The sequence below is a fragment of the Sciurus carolinensis genome, chromosome 3 (assembly GCF_902686445.1).
Source record: "Sciurus carolinensis chromosome 3, mSciCar1.2, whole genome shotgun sequence".
Taxonomy (NCBI): domain Eukaryota; kingdom Metazoa; phylum Chordata; class Mammalia; order Rodentia; family Sciuridae; genus Sciurus; species Sciurus carolinensis.
The window spans coordinates 102,895,123-102,920,113 of NC_062215.1; the positions used below are offsets into that span (position 1 = coordinate 102,895,123).

At 36.7% G+C, this 24,991-nt stretch overlaps 1 protein-coding gene across 1 annotated transcript in view; it reads right to left on the reverse strand.

The window, feature by feature from the left end:
• The window catches only part of Neb (nebulin), a 207,364-nt gene that overhangs the window by 98,724 nt on the left and 83,649 nt on the right, over positions 1-24,991 (reverse strand). Inside the window, 14 exon segments of the mRNA XM_047543863.1 lie at positions 28-339; positions 3,658-3,765; positions 7,538-7,642; positions 8,075-8,278; positions 9,384-9,695; positions 10,802-10,909; positions 15,124-15,228; positions 15,930-16,133; positions 16,699-17,010; positions 18,197-18,304; positions 19,754-19,858; positions 20,153-20,356; positions 22,669-22,980; positions 24,643-24,750. Coding sequence (XP_047399819.1) covers positions 28-339; positions 3,658-3,765; positions 7,538-7,642; positions 8,075-8,278; positions 9,384-9,695; positions 10,802-10,909; positions 15,124-15,228; positions 15,930-16,133; positions 16,699-17,010; positions 18,197-18,304; positions 19,754-19,858; positions 20,153-20,356; positions 22,669-22,980; positions 24,643-24,750 — 2,607 coding nt within the window.

Here is a 24,991-nt window from a genome sequence, read left to right on the forward strand (position 1 = left end):
TGGTAGAAGTATATCAGAGTCACTCACATCACTCTGCAGGTCATAGGCCTTCCGAGCCTGAATGACATCATTCTGATCTGGCAGGCAGGTCCATTCATGTAGAGGATGCTTATAGTCTATGTCGCTCACGAGGATCTGACACTTCTTGGCCAGCACCACCCCCAGCATGTCCACTGGGCTGCTGAACTTGGTCTTCCACTTCTCAAAGTCCTTCTTGTACTCCCTGTCACTCTGGATCTTTGCCACGTGAATGGACCACATCATCTTGGGGTCATCCTTAATGTTCCGGGCTCCAATGTGGTGGCCCAGCTGTTTACGGTAGCCTTCCTTGTACTTGTACTGGAGATAGAAAAGTAATATGAGTCTAATGATTAAAAACACACACTGTGTCTTTGTATTACCCTCTGGGCTTCTATCATGAAAGAGAGAGGTGAATAACATCAACCCCATTATATAAAATAGGAACCGGAAGATCACATCACAAGTATGTGGCAGGGCTGAGCCTAGGAGAGCTTCTTGTTCCTTATATTTTTCCCTTTCTCTAAACTACACTATCTGGTGTATGGCTGGTTCCTTAACAACTAAAAGTAAAACTCTTGTACAATCTAATGGAAAATCTACTTAAAGACATGTTAGAAGTTAGGCAAAATGGTACACACCTGTAATTCCAGCTATTTGGGAGGCTAAGGCAGGAGAATTGCAAGTTTGAGGCCAGGTTGAGCAAATTGGTGAGACCTTGTCTCAAAATAAAAAGTAAAAAGACTGAGGATGTAGCTCAGTGGTGAAGGGCCTCTGGTTCCAATCCCCAGTATCAAAAAACAAACAAAATGCATGGTTATTTTTTTTAAAATGTTTAACATTAAGAATATTTTATAAATTCTGGAGATTGGTGCTCTATCTGTAGTGCTTATGATAAAGATTTTCTCCCACTCTGTAAGCTCTCTCTTCACATTATTGTTTCCTTCATTGAGAAAAAGATTTTTAGTTTGAATCTATCCTATTTATTGATTCCTGCTTTTATTTTGCTTTTTTATACCAAGAATACAAATAACCCAATCAATAAATGGGCTAAGGAACTGAGCAGACCCTTCACAGAAGAAGATCTACAAGCAATCAACAGATACATGAAAAAATGTTCAACATCTGTGGTAATAAGAGAAATGCAAATCAAACTACCCTAAGGTTTCATCTCACCCCCATTAGAATGGTTATTATCAAGAATACAAGCAAGAATAACTGTTGGTGAGGATGTGGGGGAAAAGGTACATGCATACATTGCTGGTGGGATTGCAAATTGGTGCAGCCACTCTGGAAAGCAGTATGGAGATTCCTTAGAAAACTTGGAATGAAACCATTTGACCCAGCTATTCCACTCCTTGGCCTATATGCCAAGGACTTAAAACCAGCATACTATAGTGACGCAGCCGCACTGATGTTTATAGCCGCTCAATTCACAATAGCTAGATTGTAGAACCAAACTAGATGCCCTTCAATAGATGAATGGATAAAGAAACTGTGGTATATATACACAATGGAATATTATTCAGCCATAAAGAAGAATAAAATTATGGCATTTGCAGGTAAATGGATGAAGCTGGAGAATACCATGCTAAGTGAGATAAGCCAACCCCCAAAGGTTGAGTATTTTCTCTGATAAGTGGATGATGATACATAAGGGAGAGAGAGGGGGATAAAGGAAGAATGGAGGAAGGATGGATTGTGTAGAAGGAAATGAGGGGTGAGGAGAGGGTGGCTGGGGAAGGAAAGATAATAGGATGAGACAAACATCATTATCCTATGTTCATGTATGATTACACAAAAGGTATGACTCTACTTGGTGTACAATCAGAGAAATGAAAAGTTGTACCCCATTTGTATACAATGAATCAAAAGAAAAGAATATTTTAGAATAACTTACTTATTATTAGAATTGAAAATGAATTCCCTGGCCAACAATATACATCACATGTAAATAGTTTATGTATCACCAGGAAAGATCTCCCTTATTTGACCTGTGAACACTAAACTTTGACCAGCAGAGTCACATCTTGCGGTTAAGACAATCTCCTTTTAAAATCCAAGAATAACATCAATATCCATTTTACTATGAGATGATCACAATATGGGCTTCTCCAGCATAACAACTGGAAACTGAAATAGAAAAAATGAAACCAAAGGCACCTAAGAATGTAAGTCAGAGGCACGGGCCCTTCTAGAAGTCTGGATCTGTGCCCTGGGGAGGCCTGGTACACAGTGGGGACAAGGACACCCTCAGGAGGTGTTTCTCACATGAAGAAAAGGAGCAGAGAGAAGAGGCAAGTGGGGACTGCAAAGAAGCTTCACTTATTTCACAATTTGTTCTTGTTAGGGTCATCTTAGTAGGAGAACACAGACATATCCATCATTAATCTTCATAATAAATAGACAGAAGTAGCGGGAAAGACTTCCCATTTATATTGGTTGATTTACCTGAGGTATCGATCTCTTTAATTTCACAAACAAATGGGATGTTTGAGCATCATGGATGCCCAACTCTGAGACTCAAAAACAAAACTACTTTTTCCTTTTTTAAGAATGTGTCTCCTCATACATTGCTGGTGGGGCTGCAAATTAGTGCAGCCACTCTGGAAAGCAGTATGGAGATTCCTCAGAAAACTTGGAATGGAACCACCATTTGACCCAGCTATCCCACTCCTTGGCCTATACCCAAAGGACTTAAAATCAGCATACTACAGAGATACAGCCACATCAATGTTCATAGCTGCTCAATTCACAATAGCCAGACTGTGGAACCAACCTAGATGCCCTTCAGTTGATGAATGCATAAAGAAACTGTGGTATACATACACAATGGAATATTACTCGGCTATAAAGAATAATAAAATTATGGCATTTGCAGGCAAATGGATGAAATTGGAGAATATCACGCTAAGTGAGATAAGCCAATCTCAAAAAACCAAAGGACAAATGATCTCGCTGATAAGCGGATGATGATACATAATGGGGGGTAGGAGGGGGGCAAGAATGGAGGAAGGAGGGACTGTATAGACGGAAAAGAGAGGTGGGAGGGGTGGGGGGAAGAAAAAAAAAACTTAAATAGTAACATTCCCTGGGTATAATTTTGGTGTTATTCTTAAATTGATAAGCCACCTAGATATTTTTACTGTTTTCTATTTCATTACTGTTTTGTTTTTCATAGTATTTAATAATGTGGGATGTTGACTTCACTCAATTGGTTAGATTCCACAAAAACTGGCTATGTATTTGTTATTTAAGACTAAAGCATAGCATGTATGAGTCAATAACTAATTTCTAAGTTTTTATAATCTATATAATTTTCATTTCAATATTATGTATCAGACATATATAAACCCAACAAGCAATAAATATTTACTGAAAGTCAAAAAAAAGAATGTGTCTCTATCTTTGACGGATTCACAGGTACAATGGGAATCGTATTTAGACCCTGATTTTCTTCCTTCCTTTTTAATTTGCAACTTTGTGTGGGGGAATCACAAGAGGGAATTGAGACCTGTAGAGACAACTAAAGTTCTGGGAAGAAAAACTCTAAAAGCTGCCATTTGTCAACAACTTTGCATAAAAAATTCTTCTTTCAAAATAAAAAAAAAAATACTTCTTTCAAAACTATCAACTTACATCACTAGCAATATCTCTTGAAGCCTTGGCTGCTTGGATTGGAATTGCATCCAGCCGCAGGTCATAGCCTTCCTTCTTGGACTCCTCCAGAGCAAGTTTATAGAGTTTCTGTGGAAAAGAGAGCCATTAGTCATCACTTCTTTCATAAGAGGTGAAGCTGGTTCTTTTTGTTAATTTTTCTGTCCTCATTAAACTACTGGAAAAAAATCCACAAAGTCAAGTACTCAGGTGGGTTTACAAATTATACTTCATAGGACTTTAAGGTACATATTCTAAACTTCAGGATTTTTTTGTTGACTGGTAAATTTCAGAAAATTTTGGGGGTAAATCAGCATTTGGTTGCCAAAATTTTATTTTGCTAAACAAGTTCATGTAAAAGCAACCATTTGTAGTTACCATCATCATGTAAAGGATGGCCATTTTAACACTGAAGGAGGAGAAAGAACAGGGAGTGTTAAAAATTGATATCTGATTTTACTACAACCTCAACTTTTTGCCCTTACTTTTTCTCATTGCTGTGGACTATCATCACGTGTAACTATCTATCCATGCAGGTACACTAAATGACAAACAGAACATATTGAAGCAGTAAAATAATATAGGGCTTAAAAACTTCCTGAGTTCCCACCTACTGTCTGCTTATTATAGCTGTTGAATAAAATACAGCTGACCACATATCCATGAGGGATTGTTCCAGGAAGCTCTCCTCTCCTCTACCAAAATTTTTGGCTGCTCAAATCCCTTATATAAAATGGCACAGATCTGCATTTAACTTACATCATCCTAGACACTTTAAATCATCTCTAGATTACTTATAACATCTAATACAATGTAAATACTATGTAAATAATTGTTATACTATATGGTTTAGGGAAAATAACAAGAGAAAAGTCTGTATATGTGTTCAGTACAGATGCAATTTTTTTTTTTTTTTTTTTTTTTTTTTGGTAACAGGTATTGAACCCAGTGGCGCTTAACCAATGAGCCACATCCCCAGCTCTTTTTAATTTTTTTATTTTGAGACAGCATCTCAGTAAGTTGTTTAGGGCCTTGCTAAGTTGTTGAGGCTGGCTTTAAACCTGTGATCCTCCTGCCTCAGTTTCCCAACATGCTGAGATCACAGGCATGCACCACCGCATCCAGTACAAACATAAATTAAAAAAAAAATTTTTTTTTTTGATCCACAGTTGTTGAATCTACTGATGTGGAACCTGCCAATATGAAGGGCTGACTGTAATGACCTGATACCCATACTGATCAGTAGGAGAAAACTATAAGAGTGTAATTATCATTTTCCCCCTCCAAGGTATCCTATTCCCTAATATTTGTGCTCTTTCTCTCCTTTCTGCTGATATGCCCGGGGCATCCTCTGCTCTCATGCATATATTCACTGTGCCCCTTTGCCCCAAGCATTGTGAAATCAATTACTTATTATGCTACTAAGTAATGTCATTTTCTCTCATTGTCACTCAGGCCCTGAAAGCAATAGCTCACCTATCTTCTTTTCAGTGCAATACCCAAATAACAAGGTCTCAAAATCATCAGGACCTAAAGGTAGGTCTAATCAACTGGAACCAGAGAAAGGAGGAATCGACATTTGTGTCAGTTTCTTGCATATGTTGGAATTATTTTCTATGGTAGAAACATGTCACGTTCTTATTTTATGACAGTTGGCAGAGCTGATCACATGACTACACTGCTATTATCCCAAAGCCCAAAGCTGCAGCACTGCCAGAGGTAGATCATCCTTCTCTCCAGGAAACAAACAAACAAACAAACAAACAAAACTCTCACCTCTTCTGCATGAATTACAGTGCACTCACACAGTGTTTGGTTCAAAGAATAAATATCAGTCACTGTGGCAATGATAACAACAATGCCAGGAAAATTCTCCTGATACCAGAAGAGTTTATTTTTTTCTTCCTTTCTTTTTAAGGAATGTGTATATCTTAATTTCTCTATGTAATTGTTTGCTTTCAGACAAGCAGTACGCTAACTTTCCTTGGTATATCTTAAGCTGTAATGTTTTCCTTTTCTTGGACTGGACTAACTGGGTCTATTCTCCCATAGTTAGGAAAGCATTGTTAAAGTTATTACCAAAAAGAAATTTTAAGGCTTACAATAAAAACTATTTCAACTGAAACAAACAAACAAACAAACAAAAAAGAGTGTAATTACTATTAGGATATTTCCCCATAAGACAGCAAAGATTTTCTCCCATTTTGTAAGTTCTCTCTTCATATTCTTAATTGTTTCCTTTGCTGTACAGAAATTTTTAATTTGATGCTATCCAATTTACTAACTCTTGGCATTATTTCCTGAGCTTTTGGGGTCCTAAGGAAAAAAATCATTGCCAGTGCCTATATGTTGGAGTATTTCCATCTTGTCTTTTATTTCTTCTAGGAGTGGCATAATTTTTGGTCTAATTCCAAGGTCTTTGATCCATTTTGAGTTGATATTTGTGCAGAGTGAGAGATAAGGGTCTGGTTTCATTCCTCTACGTATGGATAACCAGCACCATTTGTTAAAGACTGACTTTTCTCCAGTGTATATTTTTGGCACTTTTGTCAGGACCAGATGACTGTGGATACTTGGGTTTTTCTGTCTTCTATTCTGTACCATTGTTCTTTGTATGTTTTTATGCCACTACTGTGCAGTATGATTTCAAGTCAGATAATGTGATGCTTCTAGCATTGCTTTTATGGTTTAGAATTGCTCTGGCTAAATTCAAAATGAATTTTAGAACTGTTTTTTTTTTTTTTTTTTCTAGTTCTAGGAAGAATATCATTGGTATTTGGAATCTGTATATTGCTTTTGGTAGTATGACCACTTTAACAATATTAATTTTGCCTATCCATAAATATGGGAAGTCTTTTCATTTTATCTCTTCAATTTCCTTCCTCAGTGTTCTATAGTTTTCATTGTAGAGGTCTTTCACCTCTTGGTTTATTTATTCTTAGGGTTTTTGTTTTGTTTTGTTTTGTTTTAAGGCTATTGTGAATGGAATTGTTTTCCTGATTTCTTTCTTAGTTGATTCATTATTGGAATATAAGAAAGCTATTGATTTCTGTATGTTGATTCTGTAACCTGATACTTTGCTGAATCTTTTTTGGGGGTGGGTACCAGGGATTGAACTCAGGGGCACTCAACCACTGAGTCACATCCCCAGCCCTATTTTGTATTTTATTTAGGGACAGGGTCTCCTGAGTTGCTTAGCACCTTGCTTTTGAGGAGGCTGGCTTTGAACTCAAGATCCTTCTGCCTCAGCCTCCCAAGCTGCTGGGATTACAGGTATGTGCCACTGGATGCTCTGAATTTATTAGCTATAGCAGTCTTTTGGTGGAGTTCTTTGGGCCTCCTAAGTAGGATCATATTATCTGCAAATGGTGATAATTTGACTGCTTACTTTCCTATTTTTTATTTCTTTTATTTCCTTCTCTTGGATAATTTCTCTAGCTATAATTTCAAGTGCATACTCATCCTATTTCCTGATAGGCTGGCAGACCTACCACAGATGTAAAACTGAACCAAGGGAGAACTCTCACCAACAATGTTGGTTTGGAGTATGTATAATAAGTTAGTCAAACATTTCACTACAAGCTGGGGGCATGGTAGAGCACACTTCTAATCTCAGCTACTTGAGGGGCTGAGGTGGAGAATTGCAGGTTTGAGACCAGTCTTGGCAACTTAGCAAGACCCTGTCTGAAAATTTTAAAAAAAATTTAAAGCTGGGGATATTGTTCAGTGATAAAGCGCTTGCTCACCATACATGAAGACCTGAGTTCAAACCACAGTACTAAAGAAAAAAAAAAAAAGGAAGCAAAAACATTCTATTAATGAAACAGTTACTATAGTTCATCACAAAAACACAGATACTCACATCACTGTAGTTTATTCGGTTGAGTTTGGCTAACATGATTTCTGGTGTATCAGGCATGACATGGATTGTTTTCTTGTCATTGTCCCAGGCTTCAGTATATAAGCGCTTTAAAAGAAAAAGAAAAAAAAATATTTTGGTGTTCACAAACATTTTTCTTTCGATTTTGTGCCAGTCATCCCTCTTGAATACAAAGTAAAAATAAAACTATTGGAACTGTATATAAATTCCTACTTTTGTTCTTCAATAAATTTCTTAAATAATTTAACTGTTAAAAATTTTAACAGTTCTTAAATTATGATTGGGTTGTGGTATTTAAATATCTGCCTAGTAAAGCATTATGAATTAACTGAAGCACAGTATTTTTAATATCACTTTCATGGTTTGAAGTAGCACTAAGCAAAAATGGTATTATAGTGGAAAATCATTTTAAAAGGTGTCATAAATCTTACAGCAACCTTTGAAATGAAAAGAGTGTCAGACTTTTTACCTTGTCCTTGGGTAACTTGTGATGTCAGACAGTGAGGACCAAACACTCACCTTATTCATGTTTAAAGCATTGTTCTTTGCCAGCACCTGCTCCAGTGAGTCAGTTATACTGGTGAATTTCAGGGTGTGTGGACGCTGACGATAGATATTATCACTCAGTATTTCTGTGGCCCTCTTGGCTTTAACAACTTCCAAGGAACCAATTGGAACCCAGCCAATGCCTTTCATCCATTCAAGGTCTGACTTATACAAATTCTGAAGATCAATAGATTAAAAAAAAAATTATTAGTGTTTTGACTTCATAGTCACAAAATGGATCATAACAGAGAAATAAAAGGTACAGTTGAACAGACAAAGAGGCCAGCCATCAGAAGTCGCTTGCACATAAGGATATTCTTTCCCAATCATTCTTTGGTATAGAGGATTGCACCAAGAACAATGATTTTTTTTTAAAAAATACATTGTTCTGCCCTTGAGAGTATTATAAGATTTTGCCCAGAAGGAGTGTTTCTTTAGTCTTGGAAAATGTGTGGTAATAGTTCCAAATAAAACCACACATTTATACCAATGGCATGGGATTATTGCAATCATAAACTCTTGCTTTAGTTTCCATCTTCAAAAATGACAAAATATCGAGCACATAAAGGAAATGTGGTATTGGTGTTATCTAATTAGTCATTTTATTTTTTTACTTTCAATTGGATACACTAAATATTAATAAGTATTAGATGACTTGTTTTGAAAAAAATAAGAATGTCTTAGCATTTGACCTTTAACTGGTGATTCTCTTGCCTCAGCCTCTGAAATGCTGGGATTACAAGTGTGTGCCATCAAGTTCAGCTGCCAGTGATTTATATATTTATTTATTTATTTATTTATTTATTTATACCAGGGATTGAACCCAGGGGTGCTTAACCACTGAGCCATACCCCCATCCCTTCTTTGTATTTTGTTTAGAGATGAGATCTTGCTAAGTTACTTAGGGCCTTGCCAAGTTGCTGAGGCTGGCTTTGAACACATGATCCTCATGCCTCAGCCTCCCAAGACACTGGAATTACAGTTGTGTGCTACTGTGCCCAGCTAGTGATTTATTTTTGAGGGTTAAGTTTCATCTGATTCAGACAAAGGATTCCTGAATATCTAAGTTATTCCCCTGTATAGAATTGATACTATTTATTTCCTCTTATGTATAACCTTTGGAGAGGAAAACAAACTGTAGTACTTTTAACTGGAAACTCCTGGAGCATTCAATCGTATATTGTTTGAAATATGTAAATTCCAGTCCATTGGCACTAATCAGAACCCACAGACATGTTCCAGATCTGCTTTTAACATGGAGAGGCAGCATTAGGATACTCACATCGCTCTGGAGGTCATAGGCTTTCCGTGCGTGAATGATATCATTCTGGTCGGGCAGGCAGGTCCACTCATGCAGAAGGTGTTTATAGTCCACATCACTGACCAAGGTCTGGCATTTCTTGGCCAAAACAATACCAAGCATGTCCACTGGGCTGCTGTACCTTGTCTTGTATTTCTCAAATTCTTTCTTGTACTCACGATCACTCTGCACTTTGGCAATGTGGAGGGACCACATCATCTTGGGGTCATCGTGTATGGCTCGGGCACCAATGTGATGACCCAACTGCTTACGGTAGGCTTCTTTGTATTTGTACTGAAAGAGAGAACCAGTACATGAGGAGGTGGCACCAAGGCTGTTCCTTGCTGTTCTTTCCGTGAAATCCTCAAGTCGACAGGGGATTTCCTTAAATGAGCTGCCCTGATGCTACACATGGGACACATGTCCAAAGAAGGAGTTGTGCTCAGGGACACATCTCCACAGAAGGACACCTGATAATTCCTCTACATACACTGGAGAATTCTATGTTGTTTAAGTGATAAAATGTGAACATTGGAAAAGTGAACCCAATTAGAGCGACAAGTCATAACAGTGCCTCAGAAGTCTTCATGTGAGCCAGCCCATCTGAGAGAACAACTAGGGTGTGTGTTTTTATAGGGTGGTCTGAGAAAGAGTTTCCTCTTCACAAATAATCCAGGAGAGGTAGTTTTAAAATGGGCAATTTTATTTAACGGACGTAGTTTCAGTTTTGTAAGATCAAAAAGTTATGGAGAGCTGTTGTTCAACAATGTGAATATGCTGAATGCTATTCAATTTTATACTTCAAAATGGTTTGGATGGTAAATTTTATGTGGGTTTTTTTCCCTTTTTTGGGGGGGGGCCACAACTTAAAAATTTTAAACACCTACAAGAATGAACAATTTTTTACTTTTGGATGAATTTTTAAGATGTCCAGGAATATGATGTTTTTGTTTATAGAGAAAAAGAAAAAAATACTGATCCTGTAGATCCAACAGCATCTAGCCTTTTTGCTATCCTATCTCTTCCTTCCTATGGGTGAGCACTCAGGTATGCCTGCTTCTTTTCTGGCTTTTTTGCTTTGAGTGTATCCAAAGGAGAATTTGTGAGGTTTTGAGTAGCTCAACGTGTCCAACTGACTTTAAGTGAGGCATTCACTCCAGCAAGGAAAGATGAAAAGACAATAGTCAAAAGAACCATATTCCAATCTAAGCTTGGACACTATGAGGGTTGTGACCTTGGGGAAGTCACCTATAGTCTCAAGTCCCAATTTATATGGTCATGCATTTGAGGGCATTAAGATGGACAATGACTGAGGAGACTTCCTGCTATATTCCAATAACACAATCCCCCATGCAGGTGGCTGGCCTAATGTGACCAATGTCAGGACTCAATCAACTTACATCACTGGCAATGTCCCGGGAGGCCTTGGCAGCCACAATGGGAATGGCATCACTTCTTAAGTCATAGCCTTCTTTCTTAGCTTCTTCCATGGCCTGGCGATAGAAGTTCTGAGGAAAGAAGTAATAGCTTTGAGATACAACTCACATTCACTCTGAAACTATAATTTTGTCAAAAGAATGGATGTAGAACTACATTAGTATATTCAGTTTAAATTAAAAAAAAAAACCTCTTTATTTTACCAGTTTTTGAAACAATTAAGTGGAAATTCCACATTCAGCGAATTTTAACATCACAACTTCTCTTTGTACAAATCCTCATAGATTTTTATACATTAAATCAATAGCTCTTAAATGTGTTTATGTTGTTCAGCACTTGCTCTAAATGAACAATCAAGAAATACTCATTTAGCTCCAAATTTGGATTAGGAACAACTTTTCTAGCAGCCAATATGGTTATATAATAATATAGATCATTACCACTTGAGCATGAGTCCCTGAATGAAGGATGGATCGCTGCTTCTCAATTTCTCTGTTAATATTTTCTCTCCTCTCATTGGTGATAACTACTGGAAATTGTTAGCAGATGTGGGGATAGAGGGTACCAAAGATTTATGAGTCAAAAACACAAAAATGATAAAACTCTGCTTATATTTTTCCTTGGATAGAGAAACCACCACCACCGTTCAGCCCATGGCAGGACAGAGACACAGAAGGCAAAATGTAGTGTTCTATGGGAGCATAGTTTGAGAACCATACTTTAAATAAATCATCTATACTTATAGTCTTTAGCCTATTTTGTCAGTTTCTTTGTTTATAAGAATTTTAATCAATTCTGTATCCTCAAAACATGAAATTTAAAACAACTGCAAATACTGGTATTCAATAAGTCAAAATAAAATATATTTTGATAAACTGTTTTTAACATAAAAAGTAAAAATGTATTGGATCTTTTAAAAGATTCTTGTGAATTATAGGAGGTCACAGTGTCTTGACTGAAAAAGATCTTCTCAGGCACTATTGAATTAAATTGACAAAGTTTTGTTTTAATATTCTCTCACAGATAACATAGTACCTATTGGGACAGATATCCCTTTTTTTCTTTTAAAAATAAAATCTTTATATAAAAATATTTGGTCAAATATTTAAGTGTATGTTTCAATATTTTCAAGTGTGTGTTGTCCTTTTTGTGAAACATTTTGAACCTACAGAAAAGTTGCAAGAATGGTAAAAGGAACATCCAACTAACCAATTCTTTAACATTTGCCATATATTTATATTCTCTCCCTCCCTTTTTATGTGTGCATATATTATATATATTCTTCTTTTATTATTTTCAATTGTTGAACCAATTAAGAGAAAATTAATTGGTTCTCACAGAATTCACACTCATTGCAAAACTCTAATTTTGTCAAAAGAATGGATGTAGAACTTTGATTGTAGAACTATACTAGTATTTATTTAATTTAAAACTAATGGTCTCATGAACTTTACCTTAAATGCTTCACCATGTATCTATCTCTAAAGAATAAAAATGGTTTTATATAATCCCAATATATTTATCCAATGCCAGAAATTTAATATTGATGGAATATCATTGTCTAATATACAGGATTGTTCAAATTTCAATTATCCCAATAAAATCCTTTATTCATTTTTCTCTCCAGAATTAAAGTCAAGATCACGAGTTGCATTTTTGGGGGATCCAAGTTTCTCTCCTCACCTTTAAACTGTGCTTTTCTTATTTTAAAGTGAGAGAAAAGGAAATGGAACACCAGTCAAGGGCAGGGCATTCCCAGGCAGGGAATATGTGCAGAAGTTGAAGTTTTGTTAACTCCTTTGCTTAAAGTGAGCAAGCCAATATACCCCTTAGAAAGCCTTTGTAAAACTCAAAGGTAACTGAGGTTGAAAGGCAGCTTGTCCCTGTATCCAATACAGAGACACTCACTCACATCAGCCTACAACTTAATCATCCAATCTTACTTTCTCATTTCCTCTACATTCAAGATTTATTCGGTCAGTTAAAGCAGACATAGAACTAGTGGATAGTTCTAGAAAAGGATTTAGAAATCACTTATGACTTTAAAGGAAAAACAACGATCTACAATTCTTTTAGATCCTTCTTTCTATCTTACATTGTTCAGCATACTGTTCAATTATTAGACCCAAGTAAAGATCAAATCTTAAATGTAAGGATAATTCTTTAAAAGTATGGCAGAAATAATTGTTTCATTATTATCAAATTGAATTAAGAACACTGTACCAATATCTGAATTTTAAATATTATGGAGAAGCATTAATATTTAAATGACTTTAGTCTTAGATGTTATTGTATATCTATAACATGGATTAGCAAGATGTGACAGTTTACATTTTTTTAAGATTTCACAAGGAAAAGGTAAAGTAAAAATAAGAAAAAATTTAATATTTTAAGAGAAAATCCAAAGGGTTTAAAAATTTTTTTCTGCAAATATTTCTTTTATAACTAGAGAATCCAATACTTTATCTATTATGTTTTTCCATGGTAATGGGAGAAAATGTGCTTAAATCATCACTTTGCTTCAGATCAAACAGATTTTTTGAATTCTCCCAACATTTATAAAAGATGTAGTACTTCAAAGAAGAGAACACTTTTCATTATCATTAAGGCTACATTTTAAATTTTGGTAGGTCACTTACCCAAGAGAATTGGAATAGGTAAATGAGAATCTAAGGGAAATGAGTAAGATGTGATTGCTTTGTCTTACATTTCAGAGTGAAGTACAGAATGAAGGTACCCTTGGTCACAGCTTGAGCAGAAGTTCAAGTGTACCACTCTGAAATCTACTCTTTAGAAAACATTTCTTAGGGAATTAACATATTCTTGCAATCTCAGTAGATTCAACTGAAATTTTTAGAATTAAAAATGGCCCAATATCCTCTCAGCAGCCTGAAAAATAAAATCTACCACCACTCACCTCAGTAAACCAAAGGGAAAGGTTTGTGAGATGCATTACAATCTGGGATAGAAGCTAACTTCATCTGCCTAGCTAAGATAAAGCTCCTGGAGAAGGTAATCCAACAGAGAAGCTCTGTGGCCAGGAGAAAACTACTCATTCAAAAGTGAGTGAAGCCAAGTTCAGTCAAATACTTGTGATCATTCTCAGGTCTGTTTTTCCTGTGGTGGTGGAGGAGCCAGAATTTAACCCAGGGGCACTTTACCACTGGGCTACACCCCCAACCGTTTTTTATTTTGAGACAGGGTCTCAGTTAATTGCTGAGACGGGCTTTGAACTTGCAATCCTCCTCCTCAGCCTCCTAAGCCTCTGGGATTACAGACATCTGCTATGGTGCCCAGCTCAGGTCTGTTTTATAATGATGGAGAAAGTGAAGTCATATCTGCTTCATTTTATTTGTCTTGGTAATTTGATATAAGCATGCCTCCTTCTTAGGCTTACATAAATATAGACAAAAAATAATAAAAATAATTCTTCATCTGGTAATGGTAAAATAATAATGTACTCAAGTCTTGAGAATAAATGTTTAAATTTTCCAGTGTTCTCAAACCGAAAAGTCTGTCATTTTATTTTTAAAATGAAGACACTTAACTATATAAGAAATCAGTATTCTTCTTGAATCAACCAGATTAATTCTTAACTTGGGCAAGAGCAATTGAGCAAGAACTATGCAACAGGATTTCTGGACTGAAAAGATACAGGATTACAAGTTTAGTAAGGCTGAAATAGCTCATGAAAATATTATTATCCTGAGGCAATTTTGAAATGAGTTAGTTTAAGAAATCTTATTTCATTTATTATAAATTAACCTAACTATTTTGAGCATGTTGCATATTAAACAAATCTAATTTTCAAGTGAAATTAGAGTAAAAGAAAGAAAGTTTATTAAGCAACTATTTTGCACCAGGTTCTACACTGGGTATTTATATATTTTACCTCATTTAGTTACCACAGAACATTTTCAAGATAGGGATTTTTATCCCATTTTACAGATGAAGTAAATGAAAACAAAACCCAAACAACATGCAGAACAGATTTTGAAGCAAGTTCTAATTTGGTAAACAGCAATAATTATTTTAGATGAAAATTAATTTTTCAGATATTAATGGTTGACTATAAGGATTTTTCCCTCCTGAGATATTTTGTGCTTATTTACTTTTCTATCGACCTATTTCATTATAATGATATGTATAGTCAAGGTAGGCTAATAAGCATAAAATACAATGATAAACTAATTAGTCTGCTTGATGATTAAATCCATAATTATGACATTTCTACATTAGCAGAAATCAATATGGCCAGATGAAGGAAATAAAAAAATGGTCTCACCTCACTATAATTTATTTTATTTTGTCTCGCCAACATAATTTCAGGTGTATCAGGCATAATATGGACCTGGGTCTTATCTTTGTCCCAGGCTTCAGTGTATAAACGCTGTGAAGGATAAAAAGATTAATGAATTAGAATAAAGTTTTTTTGTAAACAGTTTTCAATTAAGAGATGATGATAAAACTTAAAGCCAACCTCCTTGGTATCTGCACTGTGTACAGTATGGTAATACTTTTCAACCTCTTTGATTTTACAGAGTATTCACTGTAACTAAAAATAAATGTGATGTTACCAGGTCACACATAATCCAATTAAATTAAAAGCAGGCATTTCCCAAGCATATGTACACATTTGTATGTGTGTGGTGGCTGTATTAAATTGTTCCTATGGTTTTGTTTTTCTTCATTTATTAACTGCAAATATGCCTGACTATGCCATCTTTAGAGTTCCTTTTAATGAATGGTATAAAGATTTGCATCTGATTTGTTTTTTCTATACTTAACTAGGCAGGAACCCAGAAAGAAAGAAAGCTTTATACCAAATGATACAGAACTCTCATGGACTTCAAACAATTTGAACCCCAAACAGCTGTCCTATTCTTAACTCTATTTCGTGAGCAATATCAAAGCAGAAATCCTACCATATGTATTTAAAATTCTTATATAAAAGAATAGAAAACTCGACCATATCACTATACATTGGATAGTGATTTAATTGGATAACACAAAAAAGATCAACCTAAACAATCATAGGTATTCTAAATGACCTTCAATTCTGTTTCATTTCCCCCAAAATTGGGGGCTTACCTTGTTCATGTTGAGGGCATTGTTCTTGGCCAGCACCTGCTCCAGAGAATCCGTCACACTAGTGAACTTCAGCTTGTCCGGAGGCTGGCGGTAGATGTTATCACTCAGTATCTCTGCAGCTCTTTTGCACTTGACCACATCCAGAGATCCAATGGGGACCCAGCCAATGCCTCTCAGCCATTGGAGATCAGATTTATAGATATTCTGGTGAAATCAAACACACAAGCAAGTATTACTGAAATTGTTATAACACTTGATTTCCAAAGTGGAAAAAATAGCCCACTGGAAAACTTTGGTACATTAAACTTTGTATTTCTATCTTTTAAAATATAAAGGAAAGTCGGGTATAGTGGCACATGCCTGTAATCCCAGTGACTTGGGAGGCTGAGATGGGAGTGTCACGAGTTCAAAGCCACCCTAAGGAAAAGCAAGGGTCTAAGCAACTCAGTGAGACCTTGTCTCTAAATAAAACACAAAACAGGGTTGGGGGTGTGGCTCAGTGGTCAAGTGCCCCTGAGTTCAATCCCCGGTACTCAAAGGGGGAGTAAAAAAAAAAATGAAGGAAAATTGGAGAGAGTTTCACATTATTATGTCCTCTATTTAAAAGAAGAAAGAAAGAAAAAAAAAAGGTAAGGGTTACTTGAAAAAATAGGAAGAGAGATGAGAAACATCGCGTCCTCTGAGGTTTCTTTCTACTATCAGACCTTCGTTTGTGTGTAACTATACGTTACTCCTACGAGCACAGTTACCATGGCTCTCAGGCACTCACATCGCTCTGGAGGTCATAGGCCTGCCGAGCGTGGATGACATCATTCTGGTCAGGCAGGCATGTCCACTGGTGCAGGTAGTTTCTGTAGTCCACGTCACTCACTAAGGTCTGGCACTTCTTGGCCAGCACCACCCCCAGCATGTCCACTGGGCTGCTGAACTTGGTCTTCCACTTCTCAAAGTCCTTCTTGTACTCCCTGTCACTCTGGATTTTGGCCACGTGCATGGACCACATCATCTTGGGGTCATCCTCAATGTTCCGGGCTCCAATGTGGTGGCCCAGCTGTTTGCGGTAACCATCTTTGTATTTGTACTGCATTAAAAGTAGTTGTTTCAAAAATAAAAACAAATAGAAAGTGTTAAAAATCTCATTAATTTAAAACATTGTTATTTTAAAATCGCTAATTCTTGCAGAAAAAATGAAAGTATCTATACATTAACTATATTCCTTATCCCAAACTGATTAAACTTCATAGCAATAGTCTAAATTGGGAAGACAGGCTGAATTACACAGTCCTATGGTTTGTAGACATTTAGTTCCTAGAAATAAAGGCAGCGACACTTTTCAGAAGATTAATCTGTACTGTACACTGCCTTTTCTTCGTCTTGGTCCAGTGACATCACTAACCTGGAAATCTCACATGGGATTTAAGAATGCTGGTCCTGAGTCCACATTTCTCTCTCCCCACCCACCCTTTGCCCCTCCCAAATCTGACTCTGTTGACTTTTTGGGGTCACTTGAAATCCTTGAGATGGACTGGATTGTGTTCGCCCTGCTGTGCTGGAGATAGCTGGCTGAGGTTTTTGGGGATTCCTCAAGTAAGAAACTGAACTGTAAGTGAGCAAGAAAATATTTTGCTGGTAGTGGCAAGTGCTGACTGTGGATATTTTCTATCTACTTTAGACAACAACATCACACAAATTCTAATACCTAGTTGAAGAGGTCTGAATGCTCTACCAAGGGATCTGTTTCCTTCAGAGAGCAACAGGTTCATCATTCTTTGCTTTTGGTTGTTTGTCTATTTTTCATTGAAAAATAACTCAAAAGGAAGCACTTAAAGTAATTTTCAAAGAAAGAGTTGGCAAAAATACAGAGCCGGTTTGGGAAAAGGTACATTTTCCTAGCCCAGGCTGCCTACCCAGTGTTCACCTGCTGTTGAACTGAAGCAGTTAACCAAGTGATATACTCTTCTAGCATTTTCTTAATTATGTCAAGGTTACATGGTCAAAATGTGAAAATGACTTTCTCATAATTATGAAAAACTATGGATTCTGATTCAATTTTATACCAAAGTTAAGGATAACTCTTTCCCCATGGGACCTGGACATTAAAGAATTTTGGAATTGAAAAATAAGTATTTCAAATAAAAAAATATTTGCTTTAGAAGCATTAATCCATCAATGTCCAGTAAGACATCTGGATGCATCTTCGTGTCTTAATAGTGAGTCTGCCTCCCCACCCCATCCTTCCACATAAATATCTGAGTGCCACTACATACGTCACTGGCAATATCTCGGGAGGCCTTGGCTGCCACAATTGGGATGGCATCAATTCGCAAGTCATAGCCTTTCTGCTTTGCTTCTTCATTGGCGAGTTTATACAAACTCTGCAGGAAGAAAGTCAAAGAGTTAAAGCAAAAGATTTGACAGCAACTATTTGGATTTTATCAAGTGATTTATACCGTATACTTTTTAAAGGACTAGAAAATGGAAACAATCTTAAGTTTCCAGCAAATAAATTAGATTCTACCAAAAAAACTATATAGTGTTAGTATATGGGTACTAATATAGATTGAAATATTCATCTATTTTGTTTATATCATTTTAGGTTAATGTACATCATTTGCAGCTTGTAATATGGTTAATGATAGACATATCAATATAGATGGATATAATCTAGTAGTACAGATTGATAGAGCATCAATTCATACATACTACTAAGTATAAATGAAATAGCAGAACAATGTTTAATATTATTAATTTATAAATAAAACACATACATTTTTGTTCATTTATTACTTAAAATTTTGTGACAATATTATTTTTTAATGTTTAGAAAGTAAATCAGAGAAAAAAGTAACTTAAAACATAGTTAATTTGACTATAATCTTAACTTTAAGATTCTAAATTTTGGCCCTATGATATTAGTAAAATATATGTCTATAAAATTATATTTTACTTTTTTAAAAAAATCAGTAAGCAGTGTTATTGCTAGAGAATGCTTCTTTCCTCTTGAGATTTTCTTTCTAGACAAGAAGTTCAATTATTTAACTCTGGCCTTTCTCTGTCCCTTACTCTCTCTGCCTGGGGAGGTGCAGGGACTTAATGATCGGTGTGGTTAGTGAGGATGGGATTAGTGGGCATGCTCAGCTCAGCTCTCTCTTTCTCAGAGGAACCAGCCTAGGGCCCTCTCTAAGAAGGGCCTCATCTCTGAGGGGACAGGCAGACTACCTGTTCTCAGGATGCCAGTACCCTGGTAGGGAAACCAGTTCCCATGTTCAGGTAGCTGGTTTATTTGACTCTCATACACATGTGTCCTTTGATCTAACTCTAGTAGTTAAAAGAAATAAAGTGACATTTTGACTTCTATTTCTACTCCACAGTTTTAGTTCTCAATTTTATTCAGGACTCCAGTGGAGAAAGGGTACATATTACTAGAGACCTCTTTGTTAGGCTTGGCGATTTAGCAAATAAAAATATAGTACACCCAACTGAACTCAAATTTCAGGCAAAAACAAAGAATGTTTTAGTATAAATAGTGGACCAGTGTCTTAACTGGCAACTATTTCTTAGAAATGCCCAAAATACTGCTCAGTGCCACTAATTCACCCTGGGAATGGCCATAAACTGAAAAAGACAATGTAACATCATTTGTCCAGAATCCCATGAAATAGCACCTTCGACCCAGAGAGGAAATGTTGGATGGGCTGATCATTTGTAAGGAAGCCCCCATGCACCATTATAACTGAGGCCCAAGGATCTCCCCAAAACTGAGTGTAGAAACCCCAACAATGACAGCAACAGAATAAGTGCAGCACCACAGCTTTTGCCCCCACCTCACTGTAGTTGATTTTGTTCTGTCTTGCCAACATGATCTCTGGTGTGTCAGGCATTATGTGAACCTGAGTCTTGTCTCTGTCCCAAGCCTCTGTGTATAAACGCTATAAAAAAAAGATAAGATATTGATTGAAAACATTTGAGACAAGAATTACAAAAAAACAAAATAAAACAGTTACTATTGACCTGTATTCCATTGGAGATTTGAGACTTACCCTTCATTATTGAGGTCAAAACTAGAAATAGAAATTATTTAGAAGATTTCAAGTATGTAATTTAAAAGGTAAATGTGACCCTACCCCTTCATGAATAATTTTTAATCTGCTCTTCATTAAAGTATCATAACTTCTCTTGGCATCTTGGAAAGTCTTGAAAGTTTGAGGCATTTGGGGGTTTACCTTGTTCATGTTGAGGGCGTTGTTCTTGGCCAGCACCTGCTCCAGAGAATCCGTCACACTGGTGAACTTCAGCTTGTCCGGAGGCTGGCGGTAGATGTTATCACTCAGTATCTCTGCAGCTCTCTTGCACTTGACCACATCCAGAGACCCAATGGGGACCCAACCAATGCCTCTCAGCCACTGGAGATCAGACTTGTAAATATTCTGAGAAAAGGAAAAAAAAATGCAGAAACTCTTCATCAGGACCAAAATATTTAGAGCAAATATGCAAATGGCATCAACAATAAAATATGATTCCATATTTTTCTTATAGAAAACAAACTCACTGTATCAAGCAAACTAAAAGAAGAAATATGCTCAAAATTGACCCAGAAATATCTCTGAGCCATAATAATGGGTTGTCAAATATTTCAACTTGTTAGGATCCCAACTAATATCTTTTCTCAGTCAGTTCAGTGAACATTGTCACATATAACGTCCGCGAGCACAGCAAAGAATGCCACCTCAGAGGGAGAAACCACACATGTGTCCAACAACAGGCCATCAATAAATCAGTGTCAGGCCTTGGTAAATGAAACTGTCTACAACTATTAAAAGCCTCATTTTCTAAGAACATTGATGATTTGTAGAAATGTTAACATAATATTAAATGCATAAATAGTACAGGAAACAATAGGGGTAAATGAATTACAGGTGTAGGAATAGACTTTTTTTAGTGGTTGGATTGAGCTGGATTATTATTACCTTCTATGTACCTTTTCTAATAACTCAAAATATTTGTAATACTCCTTTAAAAAGAGAGAGGGGCTAGGGTTATGGCTCAGTAGTAAAGTGTTTGCCTAGCATGTGTGAGGCTCTGGGTTTGATTCTTAGTATCACATGTAAATAAATGAATAAAATAAAGGTCTATCGACATCTAAAAATAATTTAGAGAGAGAGAGAGAGAGAGAGAGAGAAAGAGAGGAAGTAATATACAATAATGATGTAGTATCCCTAGGTCCCAAGACAGATATTTGACAACTTCAATACCATCTAAGATTCAGGACTGTGAATGACGATGGCATTGGTTCAGTGTTCCAGTTCCTGGCCCCTCAGGCTCTCAGGACAGGAAGCACTGACTCTTATCCAGAATTATCTTGCCATATCTTTCTCACTTCATTTTTAGTCTTTTTTTCTGCTAAAGATTTTTATGTACTCCTTAGGTATTCATAACTACTTCTGAACAATGGTATTGGACCTCTGTTCAATTCATTGGAAAGAGTTCTCCTATAATCGCAACTAAGTAGAAAATATAAACTGGTATTTTGCAGACAAAAAAGCCTATTGGAATTGTCCGGTGCTGAATAGCTATCGCCCCTCTAAATAACAAGAGCGAGAATGAAAAACAACATTTTTCAAATGCCTCCCACATTATTAAGACCAATCACAATGGGAGGAAGCCAGTCCAGAAAAAGTAACTGACAGACAGATGGCTGGCAGTCTGTTGACACTGTCACTCCATGGGTGACAATGACCCTTCTTAACTACCTGTTATGTGCAAGAAAGCCTTTCTTCTTTGAGACACAGGGCTGTGTATGTTGAAAGCTACAGAAGAGGTGTGGGAGTTTTTCAGATGGGCTGTACAGTTTCTTGACATAGCCAATTAATGTATGATTACTGTGAATTGTTTTATCCTCCAAAGTTCCCTAATGTTTAAAAATTCCTTTAAATGTTTATAAAATATATAGTGCAGGAAATGTACTTCTCATACCCTGATTTAAGATTGTGCATCTACTTTTAATGGTACTAAATCCTGTTATTATTGTGTGACCCCCTCAATACAGAGAGCTTCACTGAAGGATCAAGAGTCAGCGAAATCACCCAATAGCTTACATCCAGCAGCTTCCTTCATTTCCTGAGAATGACGTGTAACATTGAATCCTAGCTGGCATCAGCATTCCAATACTTATATTCTCATTCATTTGGCAAGGAAGTCAACAACAAATTCCAGAGTAATTTTTTCTTTTAATAAAAATGGGTTACTTTATTCCCCATTAAGAGAATAAAAGAAAATGTCTCCCTCTGGTGGACCCTGAATTCTAACATTGCTTAATTCCATTTTTCCCCCTTTTTTAGTACTGGGGATTGAACCCAGGGGCACTTCACAAATGAGTCACATCTTTTCTTTTATATTTTCTTTTGAGACACATTCTCACTAAATTGCCCACACGTGAACTTGAAATCCTGATTTAGCCTCCCAAATAGCTAAGCTTATTGGTATGCACCATCATGCCTGGCCCAAGTTTTGTTTCTTATGAGACCAATTCCACTTGGAAACTTCATTTCCTTGTAAGGACTACTAATGTATTCATGATAAGCAATAAAACTATTTGAAATTCTGATTCAAATCTCATTTACTGAGCATTAAATCCTAGCTTAAATAGGCCAATGGATTGTATGTAAAGGTATATAAATAGGCCTCATCATATTGTATAAAGTATTTCCACACACAGCTCTATGATAGACACTGCACTCACGTCGCTCTGGAGGTCATAGGCCTGCCGAGCGTGGATGACATCGTTCTGGTCAGGCAGGCACGTCCACTGGTGCAGGTAGTTCTTGTAGTCCACGTCACTCACTAAGGTCTGGCACTTCTTGGCCAGCACCACCCCCAGCATGTCCACCGGGCTGCTGAACTTGGTCTTCCACTTCTCAAAGTCCTTCTTGTACTCCCTGTCACTCTGGATTTTGGCCACGTGCATGGACCACATCATCTTGGGGTCATCTTTAATGTTCCGGGCTCCAATGTGGTGGCCCAGCTGTTTGCGGTAACCATCTTTGTATTTGTACTGAAATGAAAATGCACAAATCAGTCTTCATTGCAAACCATTAGAGGTCACATATCTGTACAAAATCATCTTACTTTCTTATAGTTTAATTCACATTTGCAGCTAAGCACTAACTGTAGCCAGTATCATGGCCTTTACCCTGGAAGCATATAGATGTGATAAAATAGATGGAATTCATTAATTGTAGAGTATTCTCAAAATCATCTATGGTATGGAACTAAGCAATAGTTCTGGAGGCTAAAAGCACACATAGTGGTGAGGGGTCACCTGTGGAAGTCAGGGAGAGCCCATTTGAACCAGGAAACCTGGGGAATTAGATTTTTACACTAAAAGCAGGTCAGGAAAAGCATGCCTGGTGGCACAGTGTGTTTAATAAGCTCCAAAAGGAATGTATGGTTCCTGTAAGTGTGAAGTACTCCAGGTCAAGTACTGCCTAGAGTGGCAACAGAGAATTTATTATTTATATTGAATCCCTACATTCTGTGGCAATGGAAAATTTTTGGCATCATTTTAAAAACTGATTAGTAAAGTTGATATAGCAACCCAACTGGTCAGAACATGTCCTCATGAGGTTATGGGTTCTACTTTCACATGGGTCAACACTGTTTTTTATTATTCCATGTCCAATAACTTCATCCTGGAACTAAAGCCAATTATCCCAAATATGTATTTCTGATTTCAAGGACAACTGAGTTAGAAAGTAGAGACCAATCGGTAGGGGGGAGTAGGGAACTCGGCACAGTGGGAAGGAATGAGGTTGTCTAGAGTCTCAACTCCACCCACTGAGACTTTGATTTTGGGCAAGTTGCTTAAACTCACAAATTAGGGGTAATTGTGAAGCCTAGGGTAATTATAAAGTGAGATAATGCACATAAAGCTCTAAGCACAGCTTAGCACACTTCCTAACTCTAATACTATTTTATCATTATTATTACTACTATTGTCATAAATCAATTTTGGGGGGATCTAACATGCACAAATGAGTAAATTTTATGATATTCCAAAATAAGGGACAGTGTATGACCACATTCTTGAATAGTGGTCCTGGACTTTTGGAGCAATGGTCTGTTCTTGAGGCACCCAGAAAGGCTGATGGTTTTACCTGGAATGTTGCCCTACACAGCCGGGAGCTACTGTTAAGGCTACCTGGTTGGGTCAGAAGTCTCCTTTTGGTCCTGATCAATTGCCTTCTTTTTATAATCTTACAAGGGCAAACTGTAATACCAAATGCCACATGCATTTGAAAACACTGCATATTAAAATGCTACAAAAAGGCATGCCCTGATTCTCAGTGGGCAAGCTTAAGTTTATGAGTTACACTTTCTATAAGCACAGTGATAATTTTAAAGTAAATATTTCCAAGAGTGCAGCTGCATGCCGCCAGTTTACACGTGAATGGATCTTTCTCATTCTTGGTGGACCGGTTTTCACTGAAGACACTGTGTCCTACAGGTTACAAGCTTCTTTTTATAAATACCAAATTTTCCATTTCCCTCAAAAGTAGTTTTCTGAAGAATCCCAGACAAATACATCAGAATATACTTTCAAAAATCCAGGAAAGTTATTTTGTTTTGTGGTTACGCTTTTTGTTTTTGAAGATTTAGGTCAGTGAAAATGTCACATCAGACTGATCACACCCTGGGAATGGAATTGTGGACTCACATCACTTGCAATATCCCTGGAGGCCTTGGCCGCCACAATGGGGATGGCGTCGCTTCTCAAGTCATAGCCTTTCTTCTTTGCCTCTTCATTGGCGAGTTTATACAGACTCTGGAATTGGGAAACATCAGATGTTGACACTCGTCTCCAAAAACTGATGTAGGACTCAGATAATTCACAAAATTCTGCATGGATAGTGTCTGTGATAGTATTGTCTTGGAGAATACCAAATCTTCTGCATTTGATTTTTACTAGAATTAACACTTGAAAATGGTACCTATGAAGATCACTGCATCTTTATTTTAAAGGATGTTGAAATTTATATATATGTATGTGTATGCTTATGTATACA